Source organism: Cupressus sempervirens, chromosome 2 (assembly GCF_028749045.1).
Source record: "Cupressus sempervirens isolate cs-2001-9-10 chromosome 2, ASM2874904v1, whole genome shotgun sequence".
NCBI classification, from domain to species: domain Eukaryota; kingdom Viridiplantae; phylum Streptophyta; class Pinopsida; order Cupressales; family Cupressaceae; genus Cupressus; species Cupressus sempervirens.
Genome location: NC_143119.1, coordinates 612111986 through 612136945, shown reverse-complemented (window position 1 = coordinate 612136945; position 24960 = coordinate 612111986). Strand labels below are relative to the sequence as shown.

At 35.9% G+C, this 24960-nt stretch overlaps 1 protein-coding gene across 2 annotated transcripts in view; it reads right to left on the bottom strand.

Moving 5' to 3' along the window:
* CRY1 (cryptochrome 1) overlaps positions 1-23245 on the bottom strand; it is a 31965-nt gene extending 8720 nt beyond the window's left edge. For both annotated transcript variants that reach the window (XM_089814716.1, XM_089814717.1), the window contains exons 1-2: positions 22721-23245; positions 19149-19367 (exon numbers count right to left, since the gene is read on the bottom strand). In XM_089814716.1, coding sequence (XP_089670842.1) covers positions 19149-19367; positions 22721-23033 — 532 coding nt within the window. In that variant the 5' untranslated portion in view covers positions 23034-23245. The remainder of the gene's footprint in view (positions 1-19148; positions 19368-22720) is intronic.
* Between the last annotated feature and the right edge of the window lie 1715 nt (positions 23246-24960).

Below are 24960 nucleotides of genomic sequence, written 5' to 3'. Positions count from 1 at the left end.
ATTTGGTTGTAAAACCATCTCTTGCCCATAAAACCTTGGTGACAAAGCATACACCAAGAGATGCAACAGGGTAGCCATCTTGTTCCAACGATCAACAATAATTTTTTTCACTTCTTTGAAAAATGTAACCATATGTTCCCTGTCCACCATCATTGTTTTTATGTACTTCACCATGGTGTCCATGGTGTCCGTACATTTCACCCTAACATGGGCAATCATTATCAACAAATATAATCATGCTCATGATGGGCTTGCTGAATTCCAAAACATATTATACGTGTTCCCACCATTCATCATCAAGGATCGATGCTTTTACCTTTTGGGCTTTTTTTGTGTTTGATTGCCTCCATACACTCCACAAAGAGTTGATAATCATAGCACTCAAGGCCTCTCGTGCCTTCACAAGTCATCCTAAGACAATTGTGTGTGATGCAAATCATATTTCAGCAACCTATGATAGCAGAAAAGTTAAAACATGCATGTCAGTATAAAGTTTATCTATAAATTTAAAAACTAAAAAATAAATTATAAAAACAAGTATATTACCTTCAACAACTTCAATGAATAGGTGGTCATGAATATGGCTTGTATCATGTGATGATTAGTCACAATATTTGTATCTCCTCAACCTCCTTGTAAATTTTATTGACCCATTCAATTTGAGTGCCTCTCTTTTGCATTATTAAACTGAGTGAATAGATTGTCCATGGTACCCACAAAATGCAATTACGTGTGACCTCTACTATAAACCCATCTGCCCTACATTTTTTAGCATTGTTTGTTATGGAATGGACAATATTTGTAGGCTCAACCATTTCAATTGATTCCACGAGACTATTCGCAATGAAACTTGCATCTTTCACTTGGCCCTCTTGACCCATTGCCTTCAAGAGCATCGCTCCTTAAGGTGACACTGATATAATAATGATAAAAGGATGGACATACCGATTTCCACCCCTGTATCTTTGATTACTTTCAAATTTGTCTCCACTGAGGCTTTCCCCCTTGACAATAAGGTGTTTCGCACCTTTTCATAATCAGCAAGTTCCTTATAAAGGTCACTCACCATATCCTACCAAAAAGGTGATCTAACACAATAAAATGGAAGCACATTCTAATATGAGCAATGACCAATACTTTCATTGCAAAGATTTCTCATGGGTGAACAATTTCTAGTTCAGAAGGTGGTGGCGATGGCAAGAAAGGATGTGGGCCAACAAATTTTACCAAGCCACTCGAAAGTCTCCTTGAGCATGGTTGGGCATGGGATGGAGCAATCATTGTCCTTCCTCTGTTACTTCTATTAGGTTCATCTTTCTCTCTAACATATTACAAGATTAAAGGGGTTGGCAGCTCGTCCCCATTTACCCCCTTACAAGTTTCCATTGCTTTCCACTGCTAGAAATGAAAGCAAGGATTCAATCGATAGTATGAGTTGGAATACTCCATCTTGCAATGGTTACACTGCCAAATATAACCCCCACCACCAGGCACTGTCATAATCATTGTTGTGTAACAAATGCCAAAGTGGTGTGCATGCATCAATTCTAATAGGGCTTGCCCGAGCAACATAACTAGAGCTTCCCCTTCCACTTCCACTTCTACTTCCATCCATTTTGTCTAACTCTAACTAATGAACCTAAAAATGGACAAGAAAACACAACCCATTATGCAAAAAAAAAAAATTGAAAAAAAATGGCATCATAATCCCTTAAAATGCATACAATGTATAAAAGAAGTATTTAAAAGTCTTAAAAAACTTATTAAAAAAACTTTAAAAAACCTTTTTTTTTAAAAACCTCGACAAATTCATTAAAGACTTGAACAAAATAAAGATTCTCTTGCCTGTACCCACTAAATTTTCCTTTCCTAACGATTCCCAAGTCTCCGATGCAAGTTTGAGTCCTCCAAAATGGTGAAAAATGCTTGAGAGACAAATGAATGACCATCATATGACTTTAGGCAACCTTTGTTGGTTGAATTAGGGTTTAGAAGGGTTGTATTAGGGTTTAGTTGCACTTTTAACAAAAAATCAAAGTGGGACCCTTTTTTGGCCACCCAAACCCATGGATTCCTTTGGATTCCATTCTAAAACCTGGGCAAAATTCAAGAGGAACCAGGATTTGAACTGCACCAAAACCAAAATCCAAAGGGTTTTCTGAGGAACTTGGTCTTAGATTATAAATGTTGGAAGGACAAATTTTCCTTAATACTAAAGCCTTGATCCATTATTTTCTCTTGCTACATTTTTTTTGAAAAGGTTCTAATATTGGTGAGGCTCCTAAACCTTCCCTTGCATTTTTGGTTGACTCTAGCTTCTAAGCTATATTGGAGACTCGCTTGGCAACTTTCTAATGGTGGATGATAGAGATGATAGATCTCTAAATCTCATACACTCTACATTTTCTTGGGTTTTGGTGGAATTTGATGTTTCAATTGGTTTCCCAAAAGAAATGAAGAACAAAGCTTCAAAGATTTAGTGGATGCAGCCCTTGGATTATTAAGGTTTTCCTATCAGGTGTAGGAGGTGTTCTCAAATAGTGAATTTGGCTAATCAATGGACCAAAGGTACCAAAATTGGCTACCTAGTAGAAGAATGTTGTTGATAGCCATTAGAAAGTGGAGGAGGATGGGAAGCAACACAATTATTCCCATGTTGTGCGGGAGATGGATCACAACAGTTTCCTGGCTCTCCAAATAGCTTCTCCAAAATTAAATATGTTATTACTTTAATGCTAGAGGGGATAAGGAGCAGAAGCATATAACTAGTGTTGTGATTTTGGAGGGAAGGGAGGAAAAAAAGCTCAACAGATTCTGTGACAACGAATTGGTCGTAGGGGGTGGTTAGAGTCAACAAGAATGTTTCTCCTCTAAGATAGAGATGAATCCCCATGATAGCTTATTGGATTGGGAATGAGGCAGCCCGGGTGAAAAAGGGATGGCAAGCAGTGAAAAGGAAAAAAGACGAGAAATCAAAGAGGGAACCTTTCAGTATGATTATATACTCCCAGACTAAGGGAGGTGTGAGTGGTAAAGGAGCTTCACTACATGCTCAAAAGATATTAGTTTTTTTTAAGTTTTTATAAGGCTTTATTTTTAGAATAGTTTATGGGTCTTGCTATGGTACTTAATAATTGGGAAGCTGTTCTCCTTCACTGTAATCACCCCTTGTATGGATTGTGATGTCCCCATTTTTGGCAAGCCTCTGCAAATGATCAAGTTAGTGCATTATAGTGACCCTCGTAAGCTAAAAGGGTGTTTTAGGGGTCGCAATGGTGAACTTACTGTTTTTAATTAGTCTAAATCAGGTGGTTGCCATACATGGCAATGCAAATGGTAGTGTTGGCAATTGGTCATCGCTTGCAATGAATTGGGCTATTAATTGTATGAGCTCATATTTATTAATTATTTTTTAAAAGTTTCATTATTCTAATAGCACTTTATTATAATAATGTTAGACCTCTGTTAATTATGATCTGTTTGGTGACCATTTCAAGCCTTCCTCAGTAGATATTATGTTCTGCTTAATATTCGACCTGCAATACAATTGGAGCAACTGCATTTCACAGCGTTACCTAACAAAGGCCTGCGATACATTTACTAGGACTAGCGTTTCCTTTCCAATTCTAGCGTTTGACAATATTCCCCTACAATTTTATTACTAAGGCCTAAGTCTTGATTGCTAAGGCTTGCGTGTGGGTTCTTGAAGGTTGTGGTCATTGTTGGAGGATCAACGACTACCTGAGATTTTCAAATTAATTATTTGGCCTGTGTTTTCCATATCATTCAAATCTAGAAGCTGAACAAGGATGCAATCTATGCAAGTACCTCCGAGTTCTATTTTTTTTAATAAATAAATGAATTGTAATGTGTAAATGTTTGTGAGCCAACTGTGAATGGTCAAAGGAATTACAATTTGTTGTTTTTGTTGAGTTTTAAATGATCATTTGCTGCAAATATAATAACACTGCCATTTATTTCTATATGTTCAAAATGCAAATATAAATATGAGAAGAAGAGACATGTCTCTATATGGTAAATTATAAGTTAATCATCATTAGAAAATATATTAAGAATAATATATATAAACATAATTATATATAGCATATATATATATATATATATAGGAGAGTTTGTCTAAATGATAATTAACTAATGACCATAGAAGAATTATCTCTAGGTCCATTCAATCTGATTGAAGCTACAACATTAACACTCCCTGTTAGCTAGGGAGGATTGTTATAGAACACATTATGCTCTCCAACATATAGAGAGATATCATCTCAATATGATATTCTTGGAATGACATATTTAAGGATATCGACATATATCTATCAACTTAGGTGTTATCTTTCAATATCATCCGAAGTATGATTCATCAAGATTGGAAAGGAAACACTGGTCCCAGTAAATGTAGTCTATCAGAGAACAAGTAATCAAGGTGTCATGATCACTATCATGACAGGTATCATGACTTCCGACACAGTACGAAACAACAACTTAATGTAGTCTGTCATGATATATTCGTTATCATGATTTCTGGCACTCCGAGATAGAAACTTAATGTAGTCTATCAAGATAACAAGTCAAGCTATTGATAAGATCGTAACCTTACAATAGCGACCTCAGAGGGTGGATCACATGATATCCACCATGAACCATGTCAAAGGGTGGATCCACCATTGCTGCTCCTAGAGGGTGGAACAATGCTTTTCACCTCAACCTTCTCACTTAACGAATTTCACCAGAACTTTTCGTGGAGAAGTACTCATTCACAAAGATCTTGGGAAGTCAAATCTCTTCGTTCAAGGATGCATGTTACAACCTGTTAGACTCCCTCTGAATCTGATATCAATCTTCCAACTTTCTGGTGACAAGTCATCACTTCCTCATGATGTACACAAGGGTAGGCCTATCAAAATCATGCTGTCATACACATGTATTTTAGACTCCCTCTAAATATCAATCTTCTGAGCTTGTCGTATAAGGTTGCCGTTGATGAAGTATCAAACTCCCTCTTGATATGAAAGGATACTCGTAGTGTCAATCATCAAAGATATTTGCTTCATGAGCCTCAATTTATTCAACCAAATCATCAGATGACTAATGAAATCTAGATCAAAGCATCTTTTGAAACTACTGTCATACGATTGAATCTATACAATATTTGCTACATGTGTAAGGTACCAACCTTCTTTTCCTGCAAGAACATCCCTACACATAAAGAAAAAGATCAAGACAAATAACACTTTATAGTATGTATAAAAATACAAATAAGAGAGAGAGAGAGAGAGAGAGAGAGAGAGAGAGAGAGAGTACAATGGATAGATAAATGTAACACTCAAGAACAACAAATACTTATCTGCACATGACTAGAACATATTCCCCTTAAAGATGGTTCAAGTGGGAATAGAACATTGTTTATCATTTTCCCCCCAAAATGTGTAGTTACCACTCTTATATTGTCAAACAATTTAGCATCACATCAAATATGACAAACTTGTTTTTGTTTGATAGATCTCAGAGCCTGCACTATGGGAGGACACAATACAAGTGACCACAATCTCCTCTAACTCTTCCCTCTTACAACATATGAGTTGTTGACTGCATTTCATCTCAGACTCATTGAATAGTATTCACTATTTGAACCTTCATCCACTTACGGATCCCATGCTATTGTTAATAAGAGTGCAAATTTCTATTTCTTAGTATATGAGTTCACTCAGCACTAGGGTCAGACACATAATGACTCTTCAATCACATGCACCATAATCTAACTATGGAAGTGATATAAAATAAGATATACTCAATTGGTAAATTTGCTCTCCTTAAAATAATTGTACAAATATATGGGTGCCCCTAGTTCTTATTGATAACAACCATTCACAAGTCGCATCCCTTCTTAAAAATAACGGCTAGTAGTAAAAGGAACGATCCTTGATGATAAATGGTGGAACCGTGTGATATGTTTTAAAATTCACCTAGCCCATCATTAGCATGATCAGGTATGTTGGGACTCATAGCCCATGTTTGAGTGAAATTTATCATGGCATGAACACCATGGTGGAGAATATAAAAACAATAATAGCGGTCAAGGAACATACAGATACATATTTCAAAGTAGTGGAATAAATTGTTGTTGACCATTGGAACAAAATGACCCACCCTTACATCTCTTGGCATGCTTTATTACCAAGCTTTAATAGCCAAGAGATGGTTTCAGAACCAAGGAGGGTGGCACAATATAAAGATGCAAAGGTTGTTGGCTACAAGGCTGCATTTACAAAGATAATAATGGTGATGAAACTCAAAATCTTGTCTTAACCAAGTGGGTCCAATTTGTGTCTCCCAAATATCATGACACTATTGCTCTTCATGCTCAATATAGGATCTATGTTGATGAATGGTGGTATATGCGTGGTCAAGACTCCATTTTCTTCTAGCCTCTTGCAATTGAAGTTTTCTCCCAAGTATTTATCTTTATTTCATTGTTTTCCATTTGATCATGATGCTATCATATTGCAATTGAATACTAAAAGTTGTATGCAAACCTAAAAGGTTGCAATTTCTTCTTCAGTTTAGCAGCATTGGAGTACATAATCCATCTATTTGGTCAAGAACAATCATTTGGGTGCCAAAAACCCTTAGGATTTGGTCTACATACACTCCAACCTTTGCCTATTGTCACATAAGAGACCGGACTACCGTGACAGTGTGACAAGGAATTAAGATCTAGCCTCTGAGTGTGCTGATTTAGATGCCATGGTTGCACAACTTGCCCAAGCCTCTATAGAAGAACAAGAGGCAGCTCTTCCACATGGCCTAGACATAGTGAGTGGCCCGGCTTGTGGTTCAAATGAAGTAGAACCAAAAGCTGACTTTGATTCCTATGGTCATGATGAAAAGGAATTTGAATATTAAAAATTACAGCTTGTAATTTTAATTTTCATTGTGTAATGGCATTTTGAGACTTTTGTGAATTATGAATATGGTATATGAGGTATACATTGATAATTTTATCGGGAACTGTGGATTTATGAATATCACACCTCTGACTTATTATTATATGTTTGAATTTTTTAGCCAATAAGAATGAACATTGAACATGTTACATGCATGGATCTATGATGTATATCTATCTATATGTATCTGTGTGTATCTATATGTATCTGTGTGTATGTGTGCAGAACCGGAACCCAAGCAATAAAAAAATTGTCGAACCTGTATACCCAAACCCAAACTTCGCCTTTTTGCAAAAGGTGCCGGGTATCACTGACCCTAAAGAGCCCAAAAACAAAAGATCCCAGATAATTTTACTTCTGAATGTAATTAGAGAGTCCAAAACCAAGGACCAAACCCAAGCCTTTAGCAAAGGTCTTTAAAGATTGCTAACTAATAAGGATATAAACCAAAACAAGGTTTCATATCTACCCTAGTGTGAATCAGCCATTTTCCTAAGCTGCCACAAATAGTCAGAAAAGCCCTCCCCAAACCCAATAAAAAAACAGTGCTAACCATAGTATGGAATGTACATTCAACTGTTCGATTTAGCTAAGAGAACAGATCTGTCTTCTAAGCTTTCTCCTATATCATACTTTGAAGCAAATTAGTTAGCAATACTACTGCATGATGGAATAGCTGTACAGAAATATGGGTCAATGAGTTTGACTCAAAAAACTACACAGTTGAATCCTGATGGCAGTTTCACAACAAGAACAAAACACATGTTACATACAGAAAAATTAAGCAAGGTAGAGTAAATAAAGCAAGAAAAACAACCAAACAATAGATGGAATGGATGTTATAAGAGATGGACATAAGCATGAGATCAAAATGTTATATAGAAAATTTAAAATTCATGAAGAGGTGCACTACCTACACCTGTCTTGTTCATGTAAACTGGACTTCAAAATGAACTCCTAAAAAAGGCTAAGAGGTACGCTCATGAAGCAAAAGCTGATCTCTTTTAAGTGTTCTGTAATATTTTATGGGAAATGCAATCTTGTTAAAGAAGAGTGTACCTTGAAGTTAAGTACTTCAGCTGAGACACATCTATTCCATAAATGTCAACTATAACTTGTAAATATCCCCATCTATTGAGATATACTAACTCTAGTCCATCAGCTTTGACAGGTTCTACGCCCAACCTTGGAACAGGGTACAAAGCCTTCTAGCTTGCCTATTAGGAATTAAACTGGGCAGTCCATACAGAGGATACTCCACCATGCCACCAAGTCATAGCCCAGCAATAAAACACTGGTTTTTCACCCAACATTGGTACAGGTTATTGTGGCTTGGGGTCATATGTGCAGCAGGTAGTCCACCTTGCTACCGTATCATAGCACAGCAAACAATACATGCATATATACTTGATGGTGTTTATAAATCAAACAGAAGAGCATCAATGTTGAATTTCTCCAATACAAACCAGTGCACTAATATGTTTTATTAATCAACCAGAAAGAATACTTGTATGACTATTTAGGATGTAGCCCCATCTCGGAATTGTCAGGTTCTGCACCCAATTTGGTAGGGGATATTGCCACTTGACCATTAGGAATTGAATTGGCTTGTGTGTGCAATGGGTATTCCACCCTGCCACCAAATCATAGCCCCCCCCCAACCCAAAACAAAACAATCAGAGACCAAATAAAAGTGCGTCAAAATCAATTTTTGGAAAACAAACCAAGAAACCAGCATATAGAAGTGCTGAAGTATTTGTGTAACCAAGCTTGTTTCCACTCCTAATTTCTAGGATGTGACCTGCAACCACTTATGATAGAGGGCCACACCACCCTTACTCACTCACAATCAAGAAAGCAACAATATGGAGACCAATAAAAAAAATGCTTCATAAGAAATTTTATTATACTTGAAGATCCTTACAACACCCACAAGATGATATCAAGCTTCTCCTTGAGCTTCTCCTTCCACAACTTCTACTTCTCAAGTTTCTACTCCTCGAGCTTCTATTTCTTGAACTTCTCCAAGCTTCCCCTTGAGCTTCCACTTGAGCTTGATTACAAATGATAATAAGCCTTGCTTAAATAGGCACTTCTAACCCAAGACATTACAAACACAACCAATGTGGGATAAAAGGTAAATACAACTATCTTTAAATAAATATTAAATTCCCACCCAAATACAACTAAGCACCCAACAAATATTAAATACATGATTTATCCAAAACCTTCTAGAATTTCCACCTACACACCTCGATTAATGGAATGACAACTATTTTTCTTATTTTTCTATTTTATGCCACCTATGCACCTCGAAAATAGAAATTCCTCTTTTTTTCTTTTTCTCATTTTTCCCTTTTTATTTATTTATTATTTCTCCTCTAATTTTCGTCACTTTCTCTCTCCTCCAAATTTTTTTTTTTCAATTTTTTTTTTCAATTTTTTTTATTTTTTTTTCCAATAATTTTCCCATGCAAGATGCTCCTGCATCAACTTAAATGTTTAATTTGATACAGTACTCCTTAACAACTCTTAGCAAATAGGAATAAATATTAAGTTAACCCTATCCTACGAAAACTCAAGTAATTATTTCATTGACTAGACCAACCTATGGTTTACTACTAAGTTACCAATGCTGGTTCTGATGCTGATGCGGGTGCGGGGTGCTGATGCGCGGATTTTTTTTTGGAGGGATTTTGGATGCGTTTGGGTGCGTCCATATATATATATATATATATATATATATATATATATATATATATATATATATATATATATATATATATATAAACTATAATTTATGTATGTAAAGAAATGCAAGAAATATACAAAAATAAACCATTCCGTAGCAATTAGCATATTCAAATTGAAATAATAGTAATGTCTAATTAGTAAATTACTCAAGTTCAAGATTCCAATGCAATTTGAATTACAAAATCAAAAAATAGTTCATGGTTCAATGTTGATCAATCAAGAGTCGAGGCTCAAGATTCACAAATCAAATTCAGTCAATCAAAAGCATAAGGATTCTCAAAAAAATCCACATTCTCATCATCTCCTGCTGCAACACTTGCAAGTTCATTTGAACCAAATAAGAATAGATCCCAAATGCAAAGAAGATGAAAGGAATGAGCAACAAATAGCCTATGCTAGGGCCGTGTTAGGGTTTTGGGGCAAAAAGGAGACAAAATATAATTAAAAAAACAAAAAAAACACATGTTATATTGTGTCACTTAAGTGACTTGGCACCCTAAAATGGCGGATGCTCCGTGGATTCACGTGGATGCTTCATGGATGCTTCACGGATGCTTTCCCAAGCATCCTGTGAGAACCCGCAGGCAAACTCCACACATATTGCCCACCTCCCCCGCGCATCCAAACACCTCCGAGCATCCTCGCACATCCGCACCAGCATCTGGGGAAAACATGCATGCACCGGTATCTAAGGTTTACTATAAATAATATAAGATAATAGCTATGTTATAGCTCCTAACATTTCCCACTATTAAATTTAATTCTTATAGTGGGAGAGAGAAAACTTTGTACTTAAACTGGGACAAACCCTTACCTTGAGGTTATGTGTGCAGCAGGTACTCCACCTTGCCACCGTATCATAGCACAAAAAACAATACATGCATATATACTTGATGGTGTTTATAAATCAAACAGAAGAGCATCAATGTTGAATTTCTGCAATACAAACCAGTGCACTAATATGTTTTATTAATCAACTAGAAAGAATACTTGTATGACTATTTAGGATATAGCCCCATCTCAGAATTGTCAGGTTCTGCACCCAATTTGGTAGGGGATATTGCCACTTGACCATTAGGAATTGAATTGGCTTGTGTGTGCAATGGTATTCCACCCTGCCACCAAATCACACCCCACCCTACCCCCCCCAACTCGAAACAAAACAATCAAAGAACAAAAAAAAGTGCATCAAAATCAATTTTTGATGTGACCTGCAACCACTTAAATGTTTAATTTGATACAGTACTCCTTAACAACTCTTAGCAAATAGGAATAAATATTGAGTAAAATGATGCAGACGTAAAACACAACGGAAGCAAACACAATAGGAACCAGCACCAGCAAGAGATAGATTATAAAATTCTTCTATTTAATTTATCAAATGAATAGTACATACACTGGCTCTCCTGCAAATTTCTTCTCTTCGTAACTTTGTTTCCAGAAACTTTGCTCTCAAGCTTGACCTAAACCTAAACCTAAAACTCTATTTATACTTGCTAAGACGGTCTACGAAAAATTCTAGATTATTACAAAATAGAAAATTCTAGATCAGTATAGAATGGGGAAGAATGACCCCACAATGGTCTGTACAAATCCCAAGAGAATTATCTTATCCTAATGACGAAATCAAGATAAATTTCTCAAGTCGGCTCGTGCATAAAACTTGACCTAAATACTTTATATAAAACTTTGACCTGAATACTTTATGGGGGTGCTCCTGCACCATACTCCCCAGGAAATTTTATCTCAAGCCCACTTGAGATGAGCTCTTGTAGAGTGGTACCTTGCTTCTTGATATCTTGTTCACTCATCCACACAGCATCGACATCCGAATAACCTTTGAGTTTTACCAAATACTGATTGGACTCCTTTCCTTTTCGTTGCTTAACGACTTTGGTGTCAAGTATCCTATCTAGTTGTGGTGTCTGCTTAAATGGTAAACGTTGAATGTCTTTTGTATCAGCAATCTGTCCTATATCAATTTCTTCAATGGGTGCTTTGAATGGTGTGAGGTCTGCTATGTTGAAGATGGGAGAAATGCCAATCTCAGGTGCCAATTGAATCTCATAAGCATTTGGTCCAAACTTCTTTAGTATTTTACAAGGACCTAATTTTCTCAACATAAGTTTGGTAGATTTACCTTTTGGTAGCCTCTCCTTCTTGAGATTTGCCCATACTAAATCTCCCACTTCAAATTCTAAATGTCTCTGTTTCTAATCTGCATGTTTCTAACTTGTCAGAGGTGTTTTGGAGTTGTGTTTTGAGTTCATCATGGATTTCTTTTATGGCAATAGCAAATTCTTCTCCTTGGGCACTAACTTGTTGCTGTGAACTCATATCCCTTAACTCAAAAATCCCTCTAGGATGAATTCCATATACCACTTGAAATGGTTACTTTCCTGTACTTCTATTGATGGAGTCATTATATGCAAATTCAGCTTGGGGTAGGATTACATCCCATTTTGCTGCATGTTGTCTTGTGAGTGTTCTTAACAAATTGTCCAATGTTCTATTAACTACCTCTGTTTGGCCATCAGTTTGAGGGTGGTAGGCTGATGAAAATGATAAATTGGTTCCAAGTTTCCTCCATAAAGTTCTCCAAAAGTGTCCTACGAACTTCACATCCCTGTTTGAAACTATATTGAGGGGTAGCCCATGAATCCTTATGACTTCCTTGAAAAGGAGATTTGCTATATTAGAAGCATCATTGGTTGACTTACAGGGTAAGAAGTGAGCCATTTTTCTGAACCTATCTACTACAACAAATACACTATCATGCCCCTTTTGTGTTCGTGGTAGCCCCATTACAAAATCCATCATTATGCTTTCCCAAGGTCTAGATGGTATTGGCAAAGGTTGATAAAGCCCAGCATTTGTAGTCCTTCCTTTGGCCCTTTGACAAATCATACATGTTGCCACAAAGTTTCTCACATCAATCTGAAGTTTAGGCCAATAGTAGTATCTTCTAACCAATTCTAACGTTTTATCCAAACCAAAATGTCCACCCATTGTTCCACTGTGCTTCTCTTTGATAATGTTTGTCCTCATAGAGCACCTAGGTACACATAGTTGTCCTCCTTTGAAAAGAAGTCTGTCTTGTATCAAGAAATCAGGAAAATCAGCATGGTATCTCTCACCAAACTCCATACATACCTTGTACATGTCACCAAAATCTGGATCTGCTACATACATGTCCTTGAGTGCTTCAATTCCCACACTTTCCAGCTGTATCTGGGAGACAGTCAAATTCCTTCTACTTAGAGCATCAGCAACCTTATTTGATATGCCCTTCTTATACTTGATAGTGAAGGTATAGGCCTGTAAATACTCCATCCATTTCATGTGCCTATGACTTCATTTGTCTTGGCTATTTAGAAAACTAAGTGCTTGGTTATCAGTATACACAACAAACTCCTTTGGCAATAAGTAATGTCTCCACCTTTTGAGAGCTTGAACCAATGCATACATTTCTAAGTCATATGAAGAGTATTTCTACTTGGCTTCATTGAGTTTTTCACTTGAGAAAGCCACTGGTTTTCCTTCTTGACTAAAAACTGCCCCTATAGCAACCTTGCTAGCATCACATTCTACTTGGAAAACTTTGTTAAAATCAGGTAAAGAAAGAATTGGCTGCTTACTAACCTTTTTCTTAAGCAACTCAAAAGCTTCATTTGCTGATTGACTCCATGCAAACTTACACTTCCTTCCTCCTTTAATAGTTTCTAACATAGGAGCACATATATGACTGAAATTTCTTATGAATTTCCTATAAAATGTAGCAAGACCATGAAAGCTTCTAACATCTCCAACTGTTTTTGGGGGTGGCCAAGATAGTATAGCACTTACCTTTTCTTTATCCATCTTCAAGCAACCTTGGGAGATCACAAAACCTAGATGTGTCAGCTCCTCTTGCATAAACAAACATTTTTCCAAATTTATTATCAATTTCTCCTCATGAAGTCTTCTCAGAACCATGTCAATGTGCTCTAGGTGTTCTTCCTTTGTCTTGCTGAAAATTAATATGTCCTCTAAATATACTATGACAAACTTGCCATTGAAGTCCTTGAGTATTTCATTCATAAGTCTCATAAAGGTACTAGGAGCATTAGAGAGTCCAAATGGCATTACCTTTCATTCATATAATCCATCATTGGTTTTGAATGCTGTCTTCCACTCATTTCCAGCTCTTATCCTTATTTGATGGTACCCACTTTTTAAGTCAATCTTGGAGAAATACTTTGCACCTCCCAAATAATCAACCAAATCTTCAATTCTTGGCATTGGAAACCTATATCTGATTGTAATCTTATTAATGGCTCTAGAATCAATGCATAACCTCCAAGTTCCTTCCTTCTTAGGTGCCAAAACAGCAGGTACAACACATGGGCTTAAGCTTTTCGTAATCAAGCCAGAATCGAGTAACTCCTTTACTTGTCTAGCAATCTCTTCATTTTGTTGTGGTGTCATCTTGTATGCAGCCTTATTGGGTAAAGTAGCTCCAAGAATGAAATCAATACAATTACTAATGTCTCGTATAGGTGGTAAAGATTTTGGCATACCTTCTGAAATCAAACCTTCATATTTATCCAAAAGTTCTTTCACTTCATTAGGAATTGTCTTCTTTGTTTCAACCTCCTTTCTATCCTTTCCAATGAGTTCTTGTGGTTGTGGATTAGGCATCAAAAGAAAACAAGGCTTAGGTTCATCCTTCATGTCTCGTAAGAATTCCTTTTTATTAACCATCATAATTTTGGCTTCCCTCTCCTTATTTTTTTCCACTTTCTCATGATCAACAAATGGAATCAATCTAATCACCTTTCCATCCTTCTTGATGGTGTATATATTGAGTTTTCCATCATGTTGTGCCTGTAAATCATACTACCAAGGCCTACCAAATAATAGGTGGCATGCATCCATATCAACTATATCACACAAAATTCTGTCCTTATACTTTCCAATCTAAAAATCAACCCATGCTTGCTCATTTACGAGAGTTTGTTGACCCTTCGTTAGCCATGAAACCTTATAAGGAAAAGGATGAGGTATTCTCCTAAGTTTTAACTTCTCAACCATTGCAAGAGAAACTAAATTCTCAGTAGATCCTGAATCAATAATGACTTTATATACCTTACCTCGAAATTTGCAAGCAGTCCTAAAGATAGTTTTCCTTTGTGGTGGTTCCATGGTAGTAGGCACTTTCAAAAGTGTTCTTCTCATCATTAAACTTTCTCCTCTTTCAGGTACACTATCTGAGTCAGCCATCTCCTTCTCTTGGTAGTCATCATCTTGTACCAAATGGGTTCTTCTTTCACCTTGTGAACTTGAACTTGCTCTATCTGGACACCTAGATGCATAATGTCCCTCCTTATTACAATTGAAACAAACAATTGAACTTGCCCTTCTACCACCAAATCCACCTCTTGAATTTCCTCTTCTACCTCTGAAGTTACCTCTGAAATTTCCTTCACTTTGACTGGTTTCTTGCTTTATCTCCTTATGATCTTCATGGTTTTGTCCTCTTCCTTGGAAATTTCCTCTTCCCCTTTGATTTCTTCCTCTTCCTCTGCTATTTTGTTCTTGCCTTCTTTTCAATTTGGCTTCCACCTTCAATGCTAGTTGATAACATTTATGTACTGTATCTGGACATAATAAATTAAGTTCTTCTTGAATCTTCAACCTCAATCCATTAACATATCTAGCAACTTTTATACTTTCACATTCACTCTGCTTTGACCTCAGGCTTAATTTTTGAAGTTCTTCAGTATAGGCAGTGACATCTACCTCCTTTTGTCTTAAATTTTGTCTCCTTCGATGAAGTTGGATTTCATAATCCTCAGGTAAGTATGTTTCTCTCACCTTGGCACACATCCTTTCCCATGAAGTTATCATGTTCTTACCTTCTTTGACCCTTTCTCCTTGAATGAAATTCCACCAAGTGAGGGCTAGTCCCTTCAACTTTGACTTGGCAATTTTTACCTTATCCTTCTCTGCTATATTTTAACATTCAAAATGGTTGTTCAAGGCTTCTATCCAATCCACAACAACATCAACATCCATCTTTCTCGAGAAGATGGGTAGGTCACCTTTGGCATCCTTCTTACCAACTCTCTCAAGGGCTTCTATAAAGTATCTCTGGTCTGCAGGTAAGTTAACCACCTCCTGCTCTAGGGTATCCTCTTCTTCCCCTTCATCCTCTTGCTCTGAGGAAACCTTTGCTTTCTTTTCCATCCGGCCCTTCATCTTCTCAAATTCATCTAATAACCACTTATTGATTTTCTCTTGTTCTTGCATCTTCTTTGCCAGTTCAGCATTGGTGACCATGTTTGATGTTTCAGCTTCCGACTCCGATCTAGACATAAAATCTAATTGCCTCCAAAGCTTTCTCCAAGCTCTGATACCAAAAATGATGCAGAGGTAAAACAAAACGGAAACAAACACAATACGAACCAGCACCAGCAAGAGATAGATTATAAAATTCTTCTATTTAATTTATCAAATGAATAGTACATACACTGGCTCTCTTGTAGATTTCTTCTCTTCGCAACTTTCCAGAAACTTTGCTCTCAAGCTTGACCTAAACCTAAACCTAAAACTCTATTTATACTTGCTAAGACGGTCTACGAAAAATTCTAGATTATTACAAAATAGAAAATTCTAGATTAGTATAGAATGGGGAAGAATGACCCCACAATGATCTATACAAATCCCAAGAGAATTATCTTATCCTAATGATGAAATCAAGATAAATTTCTCAAGTCAGCTCGTGCATAAAACTTGACCTAAATACTTTATATAAAACTTTGACCTAAATACTTTATGTGGGTGCTCCTGCACCATTAACCCTATCTCACTGAAACTCAAGTAATTATTTCATTGACTAGACCAACCTATGGTTTACTACTAAGTTACCGATGCTGGTTTTGATGCTGATGCGGGTGCGGGGTGCTGATGCGCAGATGTGCAGTTTTTTTTTTGGGGGATTTTGGATGCTTTTGGGTGCGTCCATATATATATATATATATATAAACTATAATTTATGTATGTAAAGAAATGCAAGAAATATACAAAAATAAACCATTCCGTAGTAATTAGCATATTCAAATTGAAATAACAGTAATGTCTAATTAGTAAATTACTCAAGTTCAAGATTCCAATGCAATTTGAATTACAAAATCAAAACATAGTTCATGGTTCAATGTTGATCAATCAAGAGTCGAGGCTCAAGATTCACAAATCAAATTCAGTCAATCAAAATCATAAGGATTCACAAAAAAATCCACATTCTCATCATCTCCTACTGCAACACTTGCAAGTTCATTTGAACCAAATGAGAAGAGAGCCCAGATGCAAAGAAGATGAAAGGAATGAGCAATGAATAGCCTATGCTAGGGTCGTGTTAGGGTTTTGGGGCAAAAAGGAGACAAAATATAATTAAAAAAACAAAAAAAACACACGTTATATTGTGTCACTTAAGTGACTTGGCACCTAAAAATGGCGGATGCTCTGTGGAATCACGTGGATGCTTCATGGATGCTTCACGGATGCTTTCCCAAGCATCCTGCGAGAACCCGAAGGCAAACTCCACGCATCCTGCCCACCTCCCCCGTGCATCCAAACACCTCCGCACATCCCTGCACATCCGCACCAGCATCTGGGTAAAATATGCACGCACCGGTATCTAAGGTTTACTATAAATAATATAAGATAATAGCTATGTTATAGCTCCTAACATTTCCCACTATTAAATTTAATTCTAATAATGGGAGAGAGAAAACTTTGTACTTAAACTAGGACAAACCCTTACCTTGACATACTTAGTGTTTCAATTAGTAGTGGAATGGCCACAATACACCTCTTACATTGATATACTTACAGTTTCAATTAGTAGTGGAATGGCCACAATACACCTCTTCAGGAGACGTCCTCCCTCAGTTCGACATCTTTAAAATTAGTAGTGAAATGGCCACAATATAGCCCCTCTTCAAAAGACAAGCCTCGCTGAACTCTTGACCAAAGTCGCTGAACTCTTGACCAAAGACAGGTACACACCCTGTGGAGCATAGCCAGAAAGTGATTTAACAAGAATCTCAAATTCCTAAGGAGTTTGATGTCTTCATCTAGAGCTACAATAACATTCTGAGATCCTTAAGTTGTTCTCTGTTTATTTCAAATGATGACCTCCTGTTTATTAATCAAAATCTGCAAACCATGCCAGACAAGCAAATGACAATCTTCTGCCATTCTTATCGACAAATATTCGGTTATTCTACATCAAGCTGCCCTTTCAAATCAAAACATTTCTATGTTTTGTTCTCTTATGTGTTGACGTTCCAGAGTATTATAAGTTGCTAAATTTTAAGAATTGAAGAACATATCATAGTTTTAGTAGTTCTGTCTCAACCTGTTACAATGACCACAACACAATAATGAAAATTTCTCCCTTTAGATGTCTATCACAGAAATCCTATGACTATGCAACTGGAATTTGACTGGAAAATAATAAAAATAAATCCAATCTAAAATGAATGTCTACACCAATTAGGCCAACCAAACATAGAGGAGCTAGCCCTTAGATCTTCAGATTTCAAAAAACCATCATAACATTTCTCCTTGTCTAACCTTCTCTGATACTGAATTTCTGCAAATCAAAAAACTAACATACCAGCATGTTTAATTAATCAAATAGAAGGGGATGTTTATAGAAACAGTAAGTTCGTCTTCATTACTATTTTATAGGTATGAACATTTAAACAAAGACTTGGTTTGTTTTCACCATTACTTTGTAGGCATTTCTATTTATATAAAGATTTACTTTCTTTTCAAATCTATTACACCATTCTAAATACAACCACTTAATGATTTTGTACAATAAAATAAACCTTAATAATCTCTAACAAAGAGGATTAAATAGTAATATCTCTTTAGTCCTATCTCACTAACAAGTCAAGAGATATTAAATTAACTACAACCCAAGTAATATTATTTATTTAATCCTATCTCACTAACAACTCGAGTAATTATTTAATTGGCTATAACTAAACTAATAATATTTATAAAATTTCTATCTCACGAACAACTCAAATAATTATTTGACTACACCCTTGTAAGAAATCCTAACAATCAATATATATAAACAAGTCCTTTATGATGATATTAAGACTTAGAAACCATGACGAGAACTCTCTACAAAGTAAGTACATTTGGACCTGTATGATGGTGGCAGCCATTTGACAGCAGTAGCTAAGGTGCAAAACTCTATGTCCAGAACAGAAAAATCAAAACAAAGTAATATAACTGAATCAAAGGGATCTCTAAGCTTTCACTTTGACACTAATGCAGTTGAAATGATATTATCACTAGGAAATAGTAAGATAAAATAGATTTTAATTTTAATTTATCAATTATCAAGAGTTTTATGCACCAAGTGTAAACCTGCAACTATCCTTTTGGGAGGAAGAAGAGGTGCAGCAGGATCATATGGCATATTAAGGCATTTATTCCAATAAGACAGAAATGTAGAAAATGGGCGTCCTTCCTCGTCATTAACCTCCCAGGGCTCATAGAGTAGATCTGCATTGAACGTTCTCACTAATATGCCTCGTGAAGAAAGATCCTGCTTCACCTTGTGATCACGGACAAGGGACAATGGATCTGATCCACCACAATTACCAAAATAAAAGGTGATCAGTATTTCTGTCTTGATCAACCTTAAATATAGGATCTTCGGGAATCCATAGTATGATAAAATGGTAAAATCACTTAATGATATGCAAATCTAACACTTTTTAAAACTGGAATGCTGTGTAGCTATAAACTAAACTTCAGAATATAAAAAATATTCTACCAGTAATCTTATAATTGAAATTGTTCAGAAACTGAAACTGAATAGCTGAAACAAAAAAGTGATTAGAAGCCGTGCCCCAAATCTATTATGTAATGATAGGCACTGTTATGAAAGTAAACTGTTTGATTGGCTGTAATCTATAAAATACCAATCCCATCATAGCATGAGACTTGCAGACTAATGCAATAATAAATTAGAATAGATGGTCTTTTATAATCAGATTTTGTAAATTCATTTGATACAGAGTTTAGGCCTCTATTATGTGGCATGTTCCAAAATAGAAGAGCTTGTATGGTGAGCACCAAGCAGAGTCCAAAAACTGAAACTACAATAACAGGTAATGTTCCACAGCTAATTATATTGACTTGTTTGATTTTTCAAAACAAAATATCAAAAGAGTTGAACTCTTCCACACCTTAACTTTAAATGACTTGTTTTATTCGAAGTATAAGAGTAAACACTGGTAAGGCATATTATATATGATATCCACCTGCCACCTATGCCTCTAACCATTGATGGTAGAAGGAAACAGAGAATTTGATCTTCATGATATCAAAAGCATATAATCTCACACAACCAAGAATCACATATAGTCCCCTGGTGTATAGTAACATATAGTACATAGTATTAGACCATAAATAATAATTGAAAAATCTTCTACATGCAGCACTTCATACTCAAATCTTATGAAGGTTGTGCCTCAAGACCTGGAACGCCAGCAAATGAAAAAATTAAAGAACACAGTGTCCCCAACAATTTATACAACTCAATACTAAAATATTTTCTATGGGCAGCACTTTGCACTAAAATCATATAAAGGATGCCCCTCAGCACCTGAAATGTCCACAATAGATGCCACTATAGGCATGAAAAGAATGAAAAGCATCACAAGGTCCTGAAATGACTACTGCAGAGAATGCTCAAAAAATATAGCTTATATAAGTGATACCATAATTGAAAAGCTTGCCAATAGCAAAAACTTGGCAACTTGAAAATTTGCTTAAACTTCTTGGAAATTGATTGTTTTTGTAAAATTCAAGGAGATGCATCCAATGAGTACACAAAAGAAACAAGCTGAGTCTAGCTATATTTAATTAATGTAAATGTAAAATAGATGCAAAATGACATCCTCATGTGGAATGTTGATCGCTGGTAGCCTGATAGTCTAAAGCAAAATAAAATTGCAAATTGCTTTTGTAAAACTAAAAGTAAATACAAATCAAAACATTTTACATCTTCCTCTTCCCAGCTCTAGTGAAACCTAGGTGAGAGGTGTAGAACTAGTCCTTGGAGTCCGCTGTGGTTAAGTCTCCTCGCTTCGCATGACAGGCTGTGGCTCGACCTCTATACTGGATGCAGAGGTTGTTGGTACTGGTAATGACTACTCCTTATCATCCTCAACCTCCTCATCCTCCTTAATAGCATCCAATGTGAATCCAAATCCACCCCCTCCTCCTCCACAGCCTGCCTCTCCAAATCATGGATGTGAGCCTTTACAAACAATGGAGGTTGCTCTTGCATTATCCAATCATTGGACCTATCATCCAAATCAACTGAACCACCTATATTTCCTCTACCTTCTTTGGGTGCAACAGAAGATTAAATTGCAGAAAGACAACATCACTAAGACATTTCTGAGCTAACTTATTCCTCCTCTTCGTGTAGATGGCCTTAGTCAAGTTCCAATTGCACTTACAACTAGATGAACTACAAATCTTCATTGGTTAGCAAAATTGCTGCAAATGACCTCGTTGAAGGTTGGGAGGGGGTTTTTTCACTATAGGAGCAAAAGAAATCAGTCAAACTGAAATAAGAATGATTTTTTTTTTTGCATTCCAAGCATTGTATTTTTCTACTACCAAGATTTTGGCAAAAACTCGGCAAGATTTGGAGGCGAGTTAGCGAGTATTTCATCTAGGAGTGACATGTTTCAGAGTAGAAAGCTTCCACAACCAGGTTATGATTCCCTGGTGTGTTTGACAAGGGTTCGAGATGCAGTTTGTCAGGCCCAATTGGCATTTTAAAGAAGTGACGAGACCGTATGCAAGTAGTTAGCAAACTTACTAGAACAAACACCTGCAGATCTGATATCTAAGCCTAAAAGTCCGTGTGCGCTATGCAGCCAAAAGAGTATGCTTGAAGATTCGTCCATACCAAGTAAATAAAAAACACTAGGCATTCCTGCAATGCACAATATCTAAAATTCAAAATGCGGTTTAATCGTTTTCTCTCATGATATCAATTTCTTACGGAGAAGAGGTTCCAACTCACAAAAGATATGATGGGTATCATTCAAAACTCAATGTCTCAGTTACGGTCAGAATTCCACTACTGACTATCTCGGACACCAGGCAAACCTAAAACTGATATTCCTACTATCAACTGTCAACGTAGACCAAACCTTGAACCCATGTGATATTAATGTTTAATGTTCTGACAAACTGTTACACTAATTACCTCTCACCTAAAATAATATTTCTAATATCCGTTATAGATATAGTTTAGAGATAAAAGAGTCCACCAGATATCAAGTCTCACTGAGCCCATGACTCCCACATTCAAAAGGGATGAGGATGGGCTCGTGCCCTACCCCTTAGTCCTTGGCTCTTAGCCAAAGAGGTTCAATAGTAAGACACGTGCTCGTGAAGGACCTCCATATTAAAAAAAATGCATGTGGTAGTAATCTTCAAAGTTTTGAAGAAAATGTTACATTGAAGTATCTCTCACCTAAAACTGATAGTCCTATACAGCTCAGAACTTGAACCCCATATGACAGTAATTTTCAATGTTTTTCAAAAAATGTCAAGCTGAGTATCTCCAGAGGGGCGAACATCTAGGTGCAAGTTCTTGGTGAGTTTGAACCAAAGCTCCACAAACTGCAGAAACTTGGTTGAAATTGAAGGTAGTTAGCTAAAGGTAAACGGCCTCATAAACAGGCGTGCAATGAAATTACTATAAAGTGCAATGACAGAAAAGTCCCAAATTTTCAAGCACGGAACTATTTCAACTCTAAAATTCTTATGATGCATATGGTTTGGGACCTAAAGTTTCAATCATCCACAATTATACTCGACAATAATCAATTTGTTGATGACCAGTCATGAATGGAACAAGCACACATGAAAAGTTTAAGATGGGTCAGGAGCCCAAAACCTCTTACCATAAAGGTGATTGTAGAAGAGCTGAGTAGCACCAGTGGCTTGAATAACTTGAAGAATAGCAGTTAGACTGTCAGAAGATCTCTTTGTAATGAGAGGGGCACCAAGTCTTCTCAATGAAGAGTCAAGATGAGCAAGGCTCTGCTTAAGCCACCATCTTGAGACTCTACCGGGAATATAGTGCCCTTCTTCCTCTGGCGACCAAACAAACAGGGCAATAACTGTCCCTGCTCGCATACCGGCTGCAAGCGCTGGATTGTCTTCAATCCTCAGATCTCTTCTGAACCAAACTATGCTACAATTTGTACTGGGCATTTTTCCTTTCTTTTTAATACTGATATTCTAAAATTGTAACCAATAAATAACTCCTCTCACCATTTATTCATTCAATAAACCTCTGGTTCAGAGAATATGTTCATAGAGGAATCAAAACGGACTCGCTTTCCCATAAAGTAAGAAAAGAAATGCTGGATCTGTACGGATTAACTTTGATCCGACGATCCGCTGGTATTGCTGAAGATAAAGGTTCATGTCATCCACACAATAAATGAATTTATTTGTTCCTTTGGAGGAAGTGGCTTCCTCTCCACCACTCATTTAACTCCTTATCCTGCACCACAACTTTCCTGGACCTACTACAATTTCGATTTGTATGCTCCATAATTCGTCGCGGTTGCATACGAATCTCCAATATTTCTGGCATCCGGAGGAAATTATACTCGATCAAACTATGTTTGGCCCCCTAAATAGCCTACAGGAGTAACGTGCCAGAACATTAGAGTATCCAAGGAAGTAATAGATTTTGTATGGGGAAACATTAATATATGTCTAACGGATCTATTTCTTTAGGAGACTAGAAAAAATATCTTAGGGATGAGGATTTATTAGTTGTTTAGAAAGTTTCAATAATGAATAATTATTATAATAGTTGTTCGTTGAATGTATCAATGATTTCAGTGAAATATATGATGCAATACTTCAATAAAGTTTACTTATTTTACTTATAATAATAAATTACATGTATCTAACTTATTGCCATCAATACAGTTCTAAATACATTTTAAATTTTAAAAAATACACTTCTAAATACATTTTAAATATCATTTAAAGTGATTGATTGAATTTGTCAAAAGTACAAATATTACTATTTTTTCCTCACTTTTAAAAACAATTACAATTATAAATATCATTATATTTTATTTATATTATTTTATGAATATGTTATTTTTTATATAATTTTTGTTTTATTATAAAAAATGTTTAATTCTATCATAATTTTGCTAGATGTGAACATAAAAAAATTATGAATCTAATTAAAAACAAACAAACTCTTATCAAATATATCTATATGTTGCAATGACAATTGCTCAAGATATACTAGATGAGCATGAAATGAAAAAGAAAGAACTAAAAAAAATACAATTCCCCTACTTCATGGTGTGGCCTACCTCAACATATTGTAATTTATATTTAATGAAAGGAACACGTGCCTATCGATTAGGGAAAAAGTGATGGAAAATTCTTATTTAAAAATAAAGTCAACCTTGCATAGGAACATAGGGAATTGTGTGCACACTGAAGGTTTTGCAAATGGGGTTGCAAGTAGAGTGGCTTTAATCATGGAGGAAACTCCATAGTTAAGTGTGCTTGAGCTCGAATAGTACTAGGATGGGTGACCTCCCAAGAAGTATTGGTGTTTCACTCTCGTGAGCATCACCTAAATACGATGAGTGCTAAGTGTTTCATTCATTCTAATGAGAGATGGGTTCATGTGAACCACTACTCATGAAACATAGATCAATGAGTTTGACTCAAAAAACTACAAAGTTGAATCCTAATAACAATATCACAATTTGACTTGTTGTGAAAAATATCTCCTACTTGTCAATTTTTATCCTCTTTTGATAATACTACTAAACATAATCTAAAATACTAATATAAAAAAACAAAACAATTTATAAAGAAAAATAGAATAAAAAAATAAAAAATCAACTAGTTGACCCTACTTGTAAATATTCCATTCCCTTTTATTATATTGAACCATCCTAAATAATAATAATATAAAAATACTTTTAACTTTTATTTATAATTAATAGACATTTCTATCAAATTGGATTAAACAAGCAATAAAGCTAAAAAGTTGTACATGATGGTAAGAAAAGGAAACAAAATAACTAGTTGTTATTGTTACACATTAAAATCCAAATGATTGATGAATTGTTATAGATTTGTACTCTTGCAT